General features: G+C 37.7%; 1 protein-coding gene across 2 annotated transcripts in view; it reads left to right on the top strand.

Annotated features, from left to right (window-relative positions):
• The first annotated feature begins 254 nt into the window (after positions 1–254).
• Positions 255–13899, top strand: part of Plap (phospholipase A2 activator protein) — a 32755-nt gene continuing 19110 nt past the window's right edge. For both annotated transcript variants that reach the window (XR_013884615.1, XM_080179089.1), the window contains exons 1-2: positions 255–465; positions 4966–5062. Coding sequence is in view for 1 of the 2 variants with exons in the window: in XM_080179089.1 (XP_080035215.1) it covers positions 263–465; positions 4966–5062 (300 nt within the window). In the remaining variant the exon portion in view is untranslated. The remainder of the gene's footprint in view (positions 466–4965; positions 5063–13899) is intronic.

Genomic DNA, 13899 nt, shown 5'->3' with positions numbered 1-13899 from the left:
CAGGTGTGAGTTTTAAGGCTTAATAGAAGTAGAACGATAAAATTTATGTTAACTTAAATAAAAAAAATTTTGTCTATAGGTAGAGTTCTTTTCAATAAGGAATACACATATTTAGTGAATATTATCGTTCTACTACTCTTAAAACTCACACCTTTACGGAATTTTAGCCCAACCTACCTCCCCCTTTATTATGTGTCCTTAAGACTCAGTTCAACCACTATTGTAAATTTTTAAAAATTATTACAAGTCTTATGCATGTTTAATGAAAGTTTGTTTTACAGACAAAACATCAAAAACAATTAAAAAAATGGATAATTACAAAATTAGGGCCGTGTTAGAGGGCCATTCGGCCGATGTAAAGCAAGTAGCAGCCTCAGTTACGTCTGAAGGGTGTATAGTATCAGCATCCAGAGATAGGACGGCTAGATTATGGCAGCCCATGGAGGATAATACTTTTTCCCTCAGGAAATTATGCTTTAAAAATAAACATTAAATTTGTATGATAAATATATTTCATAATATCCATAAGCAGAAACTCGATATATTGAAGCAAGGGGGGGGGGGAAGTTTTGCCACTTTCGCTTACTCCGTGATTATTGGGCTAGGTATTAAAGTTAGACTATAGGTTATTTGGGATAAAAGTTTACTTTTGGGTAGTAGCTCACGTATTTTTAATCATTTTTTGGATAACCCCACCCCCTAGCCCCCCGGGGCTCAAAAACCCCCTAAAAATGAACCTAACCTTAATTTTCTTAGGAACCATTTGACCAATAGACATGATTTTTTAAACTTAAGCTTTTAGGCTTATAAACTAACTTCTAGTTTAGAAGTCACCCCCCTGCCGCCAACCCCTAGCCCTCTGGGGCTCTAAAAACCCTAATATGAACCTAACCTTAATTTTCTCAGGAACCATTTGACCAATAGACATGATTTTTTAAACTTAAGCTTTTATGCTTATAAACTAACTTCTAGTTTAGAAGTCACCCCCATGCCGCCAACCCCTAGCCCTCCGGGGCTCCAAAAAACCCTAAATATGAACCTAACCTTAATTTTCTCAGGAACCATTTGACCAATAGAGATGATTTTTAAAACTTAAGCTTTTATGCTTATAAACTAACTTCTAGTTTAGAAGTCACCCCCCTGCCGCAAACCCCTAGCCCTCCGGGGCTACAAAAAAACCTAAAAATAAACCTAACCTTAATTTTCTCAGGAACCATTTGACCAATAGACATGATTTTATAAACTTAAGCTTTTATGGTTATAAACTAACTTTAAGTTTAGAAGTCCCCCCTGCCGCCAACCTCTAGCCCCCCGGGGCTCATAAAAACCCTAAAAATGAACCTAACCTTAATTAAAATTTCTAATTTGAAGAGTTAGAGGTACATTTATTAAACCAAATATGCTTATTTTTGGATGTTATTGACATATTTGCTGAAAAAATTAGAATCGGCCTCCAGGTTCAGGTGCTGCAGGCCTCCAGGTCCACTCTGGAGACAGGTAAAATTAAAATTTCTTATTTGAAGAGTTAGAGGTACACTTATTAAACAAAATATGCATCTTTTTGGATGTTATTGACATATCTGCTGAAAAAATGAGAATCGGCCTCCAGGTTCAGGTGCTGCAGGCCTCCAGGTCCACTCTGGAGACAGGTAAAAATTAAAACTTCTTATTTGAAGAGTTAGAGGTACACTTATTAAACCAAATATGCATCTTTTTGGATGTTATTGACATATCTGCTGAAAAAATTAGAGTCGGCCTCCAGGTTCAGATGCTGCAGGCCTCCAGGTCCACTTATTAAAACAAATATGCTACTTTTTGGATGTTATTGTCATATCTGCTGAAAAAATTAGAATCGGCCTCCAGGTTCAGGTGCTGCAGGCCTCCAGGTCCACTCTCGACAGGTGAAAATTAAAATTTCTTATTTGAAGAGTTAGAGGTACACTTATTTAACCAAATATGCTTCTTTTTGGATGTTATTGACATATCTGCTGTAAAAATTTAAATCGGCCTCCAGGTTCGGGTCCTACAGGCCTCCAGGTGGACACTGGACAGGTAAAAATAAAATTTCTTATTTGGAGAGTTAGAGGTTAACTTATAAAACAAACTATGCATTGTTTTTGATGTTAATAACATACTTGAGAATAAAATTTAAATCGGCCTCCAAGTTCAGGTGCTGCAGGCCTCCAGGTCCACTCCTGAGACAGGTAAAAATTAAAATTTCTTATTTGAAGGTTTAGAGGTACACTTATTAAACCAAATATGCTTCTTTTTGGATGTTATTGTCATATCTGCTGAAAAAATTTAAATCGGCCTCCAGGCCTCCAGGTGGACACTGGATAGGTAAAAATAAAATTTCTTATTTGGAGAGTTAGAGGTTAACTTATAAAACAAACTATGCATTGTTTTTTATGTTAATAACATACTTGAAGATGAAATTTAAATCGGCCTCCAAGTTCAGGTGCTGCAGGCCTCCAGTTCAACTCTAGACATGAAAAAAGGGGGGAGGCGAAAGTGACACTTTTTGAAACCAAAACTAAAAGAAAACAAAGGAACTCAACTAAAAAAAGAGTTACAGGTCTGAGATTTTGCATGGCAGTTGCTTAATAGTGGTAAAATATGGAACTGCGAAGAAACGGCGGCGCAACCGCAAAAAACCGCCGTTTCCCGCCGAATTTTATTTTGCCTTTTCTCGGCGGTTTTCGGCGGTTGCGACGCCGTTTCTTTACAGTTCCATATTGTACCCCTAAAAAGCAACTGCCATGCAAAATGTCAGACCTGTAACTCTTTTTTTAGTTGAGTTCCTTTAACTTTTAGTTTTGGTTTCAAAAAGTGTCACTTTCGCCCCCTCCCTTTAAATTCTTAATTTAAGAGTTAGAGGTCAATTCACAAGAAAATAAGCATCTTGTTGGATAATATTACCATATTTAAAGAAAAAAATAAAATCTTTTTGGGGGTATTTTCAGATATTTTCGCTGTTTTTTAGACATGTTATGTATCATATTCATTAATACTTTTTGATATGGACACTTTTACCTGCGTCTTGGTGACCGCTGGTTGCAGCTGGCCAGGTGAATATCTGAACTTGGAGCAAATTTAATATTTTTCTCCAGAAATAGTAATAACAGCCAAAAGATCCATATTCTGTTTGATAAGTTGACCTCTAACTCTTCAAATAAGAAATTTCAATTTTTACCTGTCCAGAGTGGACCTGGAGGCCGAATTTATTATCTTCTTTAGGTTTGTTGATAGTAACCTAAAAGAGGCATATTTTGTTTCATAAGTTGACCTCTAACTCTTTAAATAAGAAATTTCAATTTTTACCTGTCCAGTGTCCACCTGGAGGCCTGCAGCACCTGAAACTGGGGGCCGATTTTAATTTTTTCAGCAGTTTTGTCAATAACATCCAAAAGGATGCATATTTGGTTTTATAAGTGTACCTCTAACTCTTCAAATACAAATTTTTAATTTTTATCTGTCTCCAGAGTGGACCTGGAGGCCTGCAGCACCTGAACCTGGAGGCTGATTCTATTTTTTTCTGCAAATATGTCAATAACATTCAAAAAGAAGCATATTTGGTTTAATAAGTGTACCTCTAACTCTTCAAATAAGAAATTTTAATTTTTACCTGTCTCCAGAGTGGACCTGGAGGCCTGCAGCACCTGAACCTGGAGGCCGATTCTCATTTTTTTCAGCAGATATGTCAATAACATCCAAAAAGATGCATATTTTGTTTAATAAGTGTACCTCTAACTCTTCAAATAAGAAATTTTAATTTTACCTGTCTCCAGAGTGGACCTGGAGGCCTGCAGCACCTGAACCTGGAGGCCGATTCTAATTTTTTCAGCAAATATGTCAATAACATCCATAAGTAAGCATATTTAATAAGTGTACATCTAACTCTTCAAATAAGAAATTTTAATTAAGGTTAGGTTCATTTTTAGGGTTTTTTTTAGCCCCGGGGGGCTAGGGGTTGGCGCAAGGGGGGTTGACTTCAAAACTTAAAGTTAGTTTATAACCATAAAAGCTTAAGTTTAGGAAATCATCTCTATTGGTTAAATGGTTCCTGAGAAAATTAAGGTTAGGTTCATATTTAGGGTTTTTTGGAGCCCCGGAGGGCTAGGGGTTGGCGGCAGGGGGGTGACTTCTAAACTAGAAGTTAGTTTATAACCATAAAAGCTTAAGTTTAAAAATTCATGTCTATTGGTCAAATGGTTCCTGAGAAAATTAAGGTTAGGTTCATTTTTAGAGTTTTTTGGAGCCCCGGAGGGCTAGGGGTTGGCGGCAGGAGGATGACTTCTAAACTAGAAGTTAGTTTACAAGCATAAAAGCTTAAGTTTAAAAAATCATGTCTATTGGTCAAATGGTTCCTGAGAAAATTAAGGTTAGGTTCATTTTTAGGGGGTTTTTGAGCCCCGAGGGGCTAGGGGGTGGGGTTATCCAAAAATGATTAAAAATACGTGAGCTACTACCCAAAAGTAAACTTTTATTCCAAATAACCTATAGTCTAACTTTAATACCTAGCCAAATAATCACGGAGTAAGCGAAAGTGGCAAAACTTCCCCCCCCCTTGTTTAAATGTAATAAGAAATTGGTCTCCAAAGTTAGTTACATAATAAATGATATGCTATCTGAGGAAATCTTCATGATGCGTTTTTGAAGCCAATCTCATACAGTAAAAATGTTTACTAAAAAAGTGAATATTAGATAGGAGAAAATATCAGTAAATCTATTTTTATAAACTGCTGTCTATTTTTAATAGAGACCATAAATAACCCTTCTTCATTTAGATTTCCAATATCTCCCAGGGTGTAACCAACTAACAAGACTAAAATTTATGTCTGTTAGAAGAATACTCTCAGTGATTTTATAAAGCTTTATAGAATAGCTTAAATAAAACAGTGCTGCCCTTTCATAGATCCATTATTGTTAGTAAAACTTGTTAAAGCAAAGTTGACAATTAAACAGAAAAACCTTCAAAGGAAGTCCCAAATATGTTTCCTGTGTCACAACTGCAGAACCATCGGAAGAATATCCAAGTGGTCTTATACTCACTGGAAGCCAAGTAAGTCTAACATTGATAACTACATTCTTTAATAGCGAAGCTCTTCAAAGAATACAGACAGACGGACAAACGAACCCATAGGGTGACAGTATTTTTAGTATTAATATTGTTTACAAATCTATGTTCATCTGTTATAGATTACATAAAATGATAAAATGCAGCATTATTATGCACTTGCTTACTCATTGATGTCTTATTTTAGAAATGTTCTACTCCTTATAACATAATTCCTAATCATTCCAAGATTTACCATATAAAATTCAAGTAGTGATTCATGATAAAATTGGCCTAGGGCCAATAAAACTGGTATCTTCAGTAATAGATACCGAACGCACCTTTAATATAACACACGCAGTATGACAGATGTCCCACATCTCATTTTTAACACCAAGCTATATGAAATAGAGATATCAAAGATAAAACACCAAAGCCTTAACTAATAATAAAGATCAAATATTAATCTGCAATTAAAACAAGAATGATAATGCACACAGGTTATATTTACATATAAGGGCATATAATAAAATGGTCTACTGACATATTAATAAATACAATAATAGGAGTTTCGGTGGGGCAAACTCGTACCCAGGAATCTTCATGTAGATGGCAGTCTAAAATACAGATAACATGAATGTTATTTTAACATTAATTATCTTCTCTATCCCCCTTCTGGCCCTTCGACTTTTTCCCTTTCTTCTTCTTTCTCCTCTCATTCTGTCCTCTTTCTTCTTTAGACTCGGAAAGGAGTTTGTCGTCCAGGTGTCGGCGTGATTCCAGGATGTCCTCCTTCTCCTTGCGCTCCTGGTCCTTCTCGTCGCGGAGCTGGTAGTAATCCATTGCTAGCTCGTGGTTCTGCTCAGCTAGCTCTCTGTACCTCTTGGATGAATCACGCAGGTCAGACTTCAGAATCCTTATCTCCCGCTCATTACATTTGTCGTAATAGCGATAGGTAGCTAATTGTTTCTCCAGATCTCTGTCACGATGTTGAAGTGCCTCCTTCTTGAACTTTTGAAGATCTGTCAGCTGTGCATTCAGCTTTCGCAGGTCGTTCTTAAGCTGGTGGTTTTCGGACAACACTGTGCCGTAGGCGGTGAACATCCGCATGTACTTCTCACCTTGGCCAGTCTCTTGCTGTGGTGATTCATCATCTCCTGCATCTGCCAAAGAATTGTAGAATACACAATCGGAGAGATCATTTTCCCGCCTCTCTTCTGCCAGGGCTGCGGCTCCTGCTTCACTTAGACGGCGGTGTTCGGAAGTGTGGGATGAACGGCGAGAAACAGATGAACAGGACGCATAACTGCTGCAACCTGAACTGCTGGCTTCGCTGGGGAATAATGCTTTAGCAGCATTTACCTTTTTCGACGGCCTGGATTCTGCTGGCGGCGGCGGTGGTAACGTCCTCCTGCGCTTGGACTCGGGTCTGGTTCTCGACAATGACCGGGCTGCCCCTTTCTTCTGGTCCACAAATAAACCCAGCTCACGGAGGTGGTCTACTAACGACGGGGACTTTAAATATTTGATGGTGAGGCCTGGCGGCGTTGGAACTAAGCTGGCTGTGTCCGCCTTCGGGTTGAGGGGGCTGGTGCATCTCATACCTATGGTGATGTGTTTGACCAGCGGGTTGATTATCTTCCTGAGGCCATCACGCGTTAAATTGGTGCCAAGACTGGATCTCGACAGGCACTCCACGTAGAGCGTCGGGTTCACACAAAGGACAGAGGTTGACCGTTGTTTCTCTAAGAGCGGTTTGTGTAAGAGAAGCGGCTGTATGGAGTTGTTTATTGATAACTGACGGACCCACTTGTTGAACTGGGCAAAGACATCCCAGCTGCGGTGTAAATCCAGTACAAACATACAGCTTGCTGGCGAAAAGCGATGCTTGCCACTTGCATTCGCCTTGTCTTGAATCCTCTGGATGGACTCAAAGATCTCGGACAGCATGTGCTCGTGCACGAAGGACTGGTAGGATAAGCAGACAACAAACACTGGCTCTTTTTGGGACAGGAGTAACATGATCCTAGCCTCCACTTCTCCCAAGGTGTTGGAGGACATATTGTACCAATTTATTAGGTACTTGGGGTCCAGAACACTGTCGGGCGGGCAGGGTCTGTCCGCGATAACATAGCGCTCCTCTGCCGGAATGTCCATGGCGTGGGTGGTGCCATCCTCCTCGTTGCTCATGGGGGTGTCCACCTTGGTCTTTGAGGGCTCGCAATCCTTGACATCCATCTAAAAAAATTGTAACTTTTTAGATGATAGCATTAGAAAACTGAACTTTGTAAATGCGACATTTTCTTATGCAAAACGAAACAAAAATAACATTTTGAGAAAACATAAACAGATTTGTAAAAAAAATTTTGTTTGATTGTTTTATGTTGTTTCATTTTAAGGATTAGGGATTCCTTTTAAGAAAAAAAACTTTATTGATAGAGAAGTCTGCTTCGAGAAAAAAAAGAAACGTTTGTACTAATAAACGTATTGTATTGAAAAAAATATGCTGCATCATATTACATTTCTCTTTTGTGAAGAGAGAAAAGAATATTTTTCAGAATAGTATTGCTGAAAATTTTTAATAAAATGAACAAAAAAACTGTATATTTTTTAATTTTGGTTTTGACGCCACGATGCTGATAATTTGCATTGAAACGCAAAAAGAATTACGCATTGAATAACGGAATACATACAATGCTAATAATTTGCATTGAAACGCAAAAAGAATTACGCATTGAAAAGCGGAATACGTTCCATACAATCCGAGAAACGGTGACGGAACACATTTTTGAAAAGAAACTAGAGATTTTTAAGTAATTTTTAATGAAAAAAAACTTACGTTGCTTTCAGAATAAGCGCTTGTAGGTTTGATTTGTAGGTTATTGTGTGAAAAAGAACACAAGCGAACTGATTTTAAACACATAATATCGTAAAAGAAGTAAATTTTTGTGAAAAGCTGTTATCCAATGAGAGGTTTAGAAATTACTAGAACGTGAGAGACTTGTGTGCGCAAAATGCCTCTGAATGCCGCGTCGAAAATTTGAGCTTTTGCGAAACGACGACCTATCTTAACTTTATTTTGGTAAGGGTAAGATTCCTTTTTGTAATAATGAATTTTTACAAACTACATAATAATTTATTATATTTATACAAATTGTATTTTGAATATTTACAAAAAAAATGAATTTTTCTTTGGACAAAAAAATAAACTTTTAGCACTTTAGTAAGTGCGCCTAATGGCTTCTAGGCTCTCAGTATTGATAAACCCTGATTGAAGGACATTTAGTAATTTTGTCCCATCAGCACCTTTCTTTGTCAGTACGTCGCTCAATTGGTGTTCACCCTTTACCCAACTGATTGAATTGACCTCCTTCCTTGCCAAACATTCTTGAATTGAAGCTATTTCTCGACGAAGTCTTCTTTCTGCACAATTTGTGCTTGAGTGAATTGTGTCATAAGAATCCTTATTGTCAATGATAGCTCTCAGCTTTAGGTCATATTTGTGACCTGTCATATCTTGTAGGAGTTTCCTTGTAGCTATAGCTGCGTCTAAGCCATTGTATAGGCTCAATGCTTCGGCAGCAAGAGTAGAATGAACAACTCTTTTAGCTTTGTTAGCTTTCCAATAAAGAGCAGCTGCCTTTCCAGATTCTGGATCCACAAGAAACAGAAAATAGGCAATGGCACTGTCTTTTGCTTCATTCAAGTTACCATGAGAAGCATCAGTGTAGAGGAATAACTCTGCTGTGTTAAGGTCTATTTTTGGTAATCTGACCATAGCTTCATCTTTGAGCTTGAGAAGGGTTTTCTTTGCTGCTTTTAAATCAGCAACTTTGCCTCCTTTGAACTTGGTTGAAAGGTTAATGAGTTCAAAGGCTAAGTCAGGTCTAGTACTTCTGACTGTCCAATTTAGTGATCCAACCATCTGTCTCAGTGAGGTTAGCTCGTCCTCATTCATGAGATCATCTAGTTGAAGGAGTCTTTTGGTGTCAAGAGTAGGAATTTTGACTCTTTCCACATAGTCTCTTTGATCAAGGGTAATTCCTTCCCCATCTTGGCTTATCTTGAAGCCTGTATACATGAAATTACCTTGTTCAGACTTTCCAACTTTGAAAATGGAAAAGACTTGTGGCATGATGACTTCGTTGAACCACTGGTTACCGGAGTGGATGAAATCATCCACATGAAGACCAATGAATCCTTTGAGAACACCATCTTTGACTAGGTAAAATAGACCATAGTCATCATCAGCCTTTTTGAAACCTAGTTTGTAGAGTCTGTCCTCTACTTTGCCATACCATTGTTTGCTGGCATCCTTCAATCCATACAGACATTTGTTTAGCAGCCATAGTATACCTGCAGCATTTGCTTCCTTGGGAGGTTTAACATAGACTATTCTGTCTAAGTCGTTTCCTTGTAGGAAGGCGGATCGTATGTCTGTTGTTTGAATTTTCCAGCCTAGTGCAGCTGATAAGGCCAAGACAATCCTTAGTGAGGATTTGTGCATGGTTGGAGAATCCTTAGGAATGTCTGCTGTCTCTTGAAAACCTCTTGCAGTGAGTCTGGCTCTTGTTTCAGTGCCTTTTTCAGTCATAACCCAGGTAGTTGTAATCCTTTCTTGTCCTTCATCTTTAACTTCTTTGTAGGTGTTAAACTCTTTTAACTTTTCAAGCTTTTCATTGAATTTAGCTTGGATGCACTCTTCAGAGTTGTGCCTATCCCTAGGTACAAGTACTGCCAGGATCTCATGACTGACCATCATAATGATTTCGGTATCTTCATTGATTTTTCTATACTCTTGAGTGGACATATCAGTAGCAAATTTTTCACCTGAGTCTAACTCTATGTTATACCAGTTGCTACTTGCCTTGCAGGATGCTTTGCCAGCTCTGCTCATGATCAAGGCTGGTTTCCAGCTGTCATTGATTCTGATCATTATCCTTTCTTGCTGTTTGAAGACAATGCTGGTGCTACCTTTTGTCTTGTTGGCTTTTGGTCTGCCAACATTCTTCTTGGGAGGTGGTTGAGGATTATTCTCAACATCTGTGTTGTCATTTTGTAGATGATCAACATTGTTTGTGTCAGTAGCTTCTTCAGCATTTGGTTCATCATTCTGAATCTCAATGTTGTCAACTGCATCATTGTCAGCTTCGGGTTGCTGAACTATGTTTCCTCTTCTTGAATTTGTAGATTCCTTTACCTGATTGTTTTCAGTTGAAACCTGGTTGTTAGAGTTATCCAAAGTTTGTGCCTCTTTGATTGCTTCTTTCTCTATATCTGCCCCAGCAATCTCTCCAGCTTCAATTCTTTGTCTCAACTCTTCTTTAACCGGTAGAAGTCTATTGGCACTGACTCTTGTGCAGTAACCTCCGTGTCTTACCATTATGACTTTGTTGTCTTGCCACATGACTTTGCCTGGACCAAGCCATCTGTCATCCTTTTCTCTACGATAGTATACGTAGTCTCCTGGTTGATAGATGTGATCTGCTGTTCTGATCTTGGATCTAAGTGCAAGCTTGAGCTTTTCACAATTTTGAGCTTTTATGAAAGCTGCTTTAGCTGCATTCATGGCATTCATGTTGTCATTGAACACTTGGCAATGTGTTCTAATTTCAAGAGCTGTAGGAGGTGATTCGAGAATGTCAATTACATGTGGTTTCCTACCAAAAACCAACTCATAAGGTGAGAATCCATATATGCTTGACAGCACATTTTTGGCATAACAGGACCATGCCAGTGCTGTTTCGAAATCAAGCTCTGGGTAATCAACAATAACTTGGGATAGAATATTGTCTACCAGATAATGATGTTTTTCAGCATAAGAATTTTGCCAGGGGCTTGAAGCTCCTGTGGTATGGATTTTTATGTCCAGTTTACTGCAAACTTCTGTCATAAAACCGTTGCTAAACTCCCCTCCATTGTCAAACCAAAATTGGTTAGGTTTGCCAAAGATTCTAATCCAGAGCTTTATAATGGCTTTTATGACCACTTGAGGATCCTTTGAAGGGATCACAGTACCTAGTGTGTATCTTGTGAAGCAATCTACTAGATACAGAATGTATTTGTTGTTGAAGATCTTTAAATCCATAGCAACTAAAGGGTGAGCAAAAAAAAATGCGTAGATTTTTAAAATTGGAATTGCGCGGCTTGTGTTAATAGTAGAAAAACGTTATGTATACCATTAGAACCGTTAGGAAGTCTATTTTTTGGAAATATAAAAACGATTCCTGTGCTACATATAGTTTAGGAGCTATGTGGTAAAATGTTCCAACTGGCTTAAAACTTGACTTGCGAGTAAATCATTAAAGATTAAAGCATACAAAAAAATATGTACCTTTTTAAAGTTGAGATTGCGCGGCTTGTGTTAATAGTAGAAAAACGTTATGCATATCATTAGAACCGCTATGAAGTCTATTTTTTGAAAATATAAGAACAATTACTGTGCAACTTATAGTTTAGGAGCTACGTAAAAGAATGTCCCAACTGACTTAAAACTTGACTTGAGAGTAAATCATTAAAGATAAAAAAAGGTGTGTGCAAAAATGCGGACCTTTTTAAAATTCAAACTGCTCGGCTTGTGTGAATAGTAGAAAAATGCTATGTATATCGTTAGAACCGTCATAAGCTCTATTTTTTGTAAATATAAGTACGATTTTTGTGCTATTTTTAGTTTAGGAGCTGTATTGATAAATGTGAGAAAAGTGGAAAAATTTCATCTTTAATGATTTACTCGCAAGTCAAGTTTTAATTCCGTGGGGACATTCTACCACATAGCTCATAAATTATACGTAGCACAGGAATCGTTTTTATATTTCCAAAAAGTAGACTTCATAGCGGTTCTAATGGTATGCATAACGTTTTTCTACTATTAACACAAGCTGAGTAACTAGAATTTTAAAAATGTACGTATTTTTATTTGCATACCCTTTACTTTAATCTTTAATGATTTACTCGCAAGTCAAGTTTTACGCCAGTTGGGACATTTTAACACGTAGCTCCCTAACTATGCGTAGCAGAGGAATCGTCCTTATATTTCCAAAAAATAGACTTCATAGCGGTTCTAATGGTTAGGGGATTTTTTTTTCCCGGCTTTTTTTGAAATTCAAGTAGTGCCGTTGCAATTATTATGCCTTTTGGTGAAAAAACACTTGTGTAAAAATTTTAACCATTTTGGACAAGTATTGTGCCCAGTAATTTCACTTTGAAATTTTGACGCCCCCCTTATGGGGGTCAAAAAATCATTGCATCAGAACTATGGCTTCATGGTGCTCCCTGAATAGGTCTTGAGTAGTAGAATCAGGAATTTTTGAAATTTTGAAAATATCTCGTTCCTAGACTGAGAAAAGTTCAAAAAACCCCTAAAAAACGCCATTTTTGAAAATTGGTCAATTTTTATAGGTTTTTTGAACTTTTCTCAGGCTAGGAACGAGATATTTTCAAAATTTCAAAAATTCCTGATTCTACTCCTCAAGACCTATTCAGGGAGCACCATGAAGCCATAGTTCTGATGCAATGATTTTTTGACCCCCATAAGGGGGGCGTCAAAATTTCAAAGTGAAATTACTGGGCATAATACTTGTCCAAAATGGTTAAAATTTTTACACAAGTGTTTTTTCACCAAAAGGCATAATAATTGCAACGGCACTACTTGAATTTCAAAAAAAGCCGGGAAAAAAAAATCCCCTACTAATGGTATGCGTAACATTTTTCTACTATTAACACAAGCCGCGCAATTTCAATTTCAAAAATCTACGCATTTTTTTTTGCTCACCCTTTACATCATTGAAATCTTTGGAGGGATTTAGTGCTACAGCAGGCCTGTCTGGACTGCGTTTACGCAATAAACAGCCTTCACACCCATTGATAATCTTATCAATTATTGGTGCAAAAGAATCATCATACTGATCAGCAGATTTCAAGAAATCAATAAAGACCTTGCGAGGCCTATGCCCTAGCTGTTGATGGAGCTTGTTTAGAAGTTTATAGACTCTATCACTACTCTCTTCTGTCAAGTCAATGTTCATAACTTCAGCTAAAAAAACGCTATCATCATTGTCTTTGTCTCCTAGTAAGTTGACAATGAAATGACCGGCAGATGTGGTATTAACCTTGAGAGGTTTACCATTAGCAGTGGCAGTGTCATTAGCCATATCAAGAGCTATACCTAGCTGTTTCATATGTGATTTAGAAAGTAACAGAAGGATGTCACTTGAAATTACATCCACAGTTATTTCATGGTAATCAGAACCTATGATAATGGGAATTTTGTATGCCTTCCCTGATTTTAAAGATTGATTGTTGCCAAAAGTAAACTCAGTGCCTGTTGTAAAAGGCCCCTTAACCTTCCCTTTCATGTGTTTGGGTAAAGCTTGTAAGTAAATTTCCATCCATTTTTCCCCACTTACAGAACTTGTACAACAAGTGTCAAGTGCTGCAGAACATAGTGATTCTGCTGTGAATCTACTAAGCTCTGCTTTATCATTTGTGAAAAAAACTTTCTGCACATTGTCCTGTGCATCCTCATATTCGTCACTCTCCCCTTCTGTTACTGAGCCTGGATCAGAAGCCCCCCCTTGTTGTGTGACCATGGCTTGTTGATCCCCCTTTCTCTTTTTGTAATAGAGACATTGCTTTTGTAAATGCTTATAGGAACCACACTCCCTACATTTTAATCTCCTTCCCATTTTATCTTTCGGATTGAGATCCTCCTCCTCTTTTTGTCTATTGGAGTGATTGCTATTATTGCCCCTATAGTTTTGTGAACTATTGGAATTATTGTTATTATTATTATTTCTCCAATGATTGCTACTTGGATATGATTGCCCTTGCTTACCTTTGTACTG

This window comes from Acartia tonsa, chromosome 12 (genome assembly GCF_053477335.1).
Source record: "Acartia tonsa isolate MP-2025a chromosome 12, ASM5347733v1, whole genome shotgun sequence".
Lineage (NCBI taxonomy): Eukaryota > Metazoa > Arthropoda > Copepoda > Calanoida > Acartiidae > Acartia > Acartia tonsa.
Note: the sequence above shows the minus strand (reverse complement) of the source record. Positions and strands in the feature narration are given on the sequence as shown.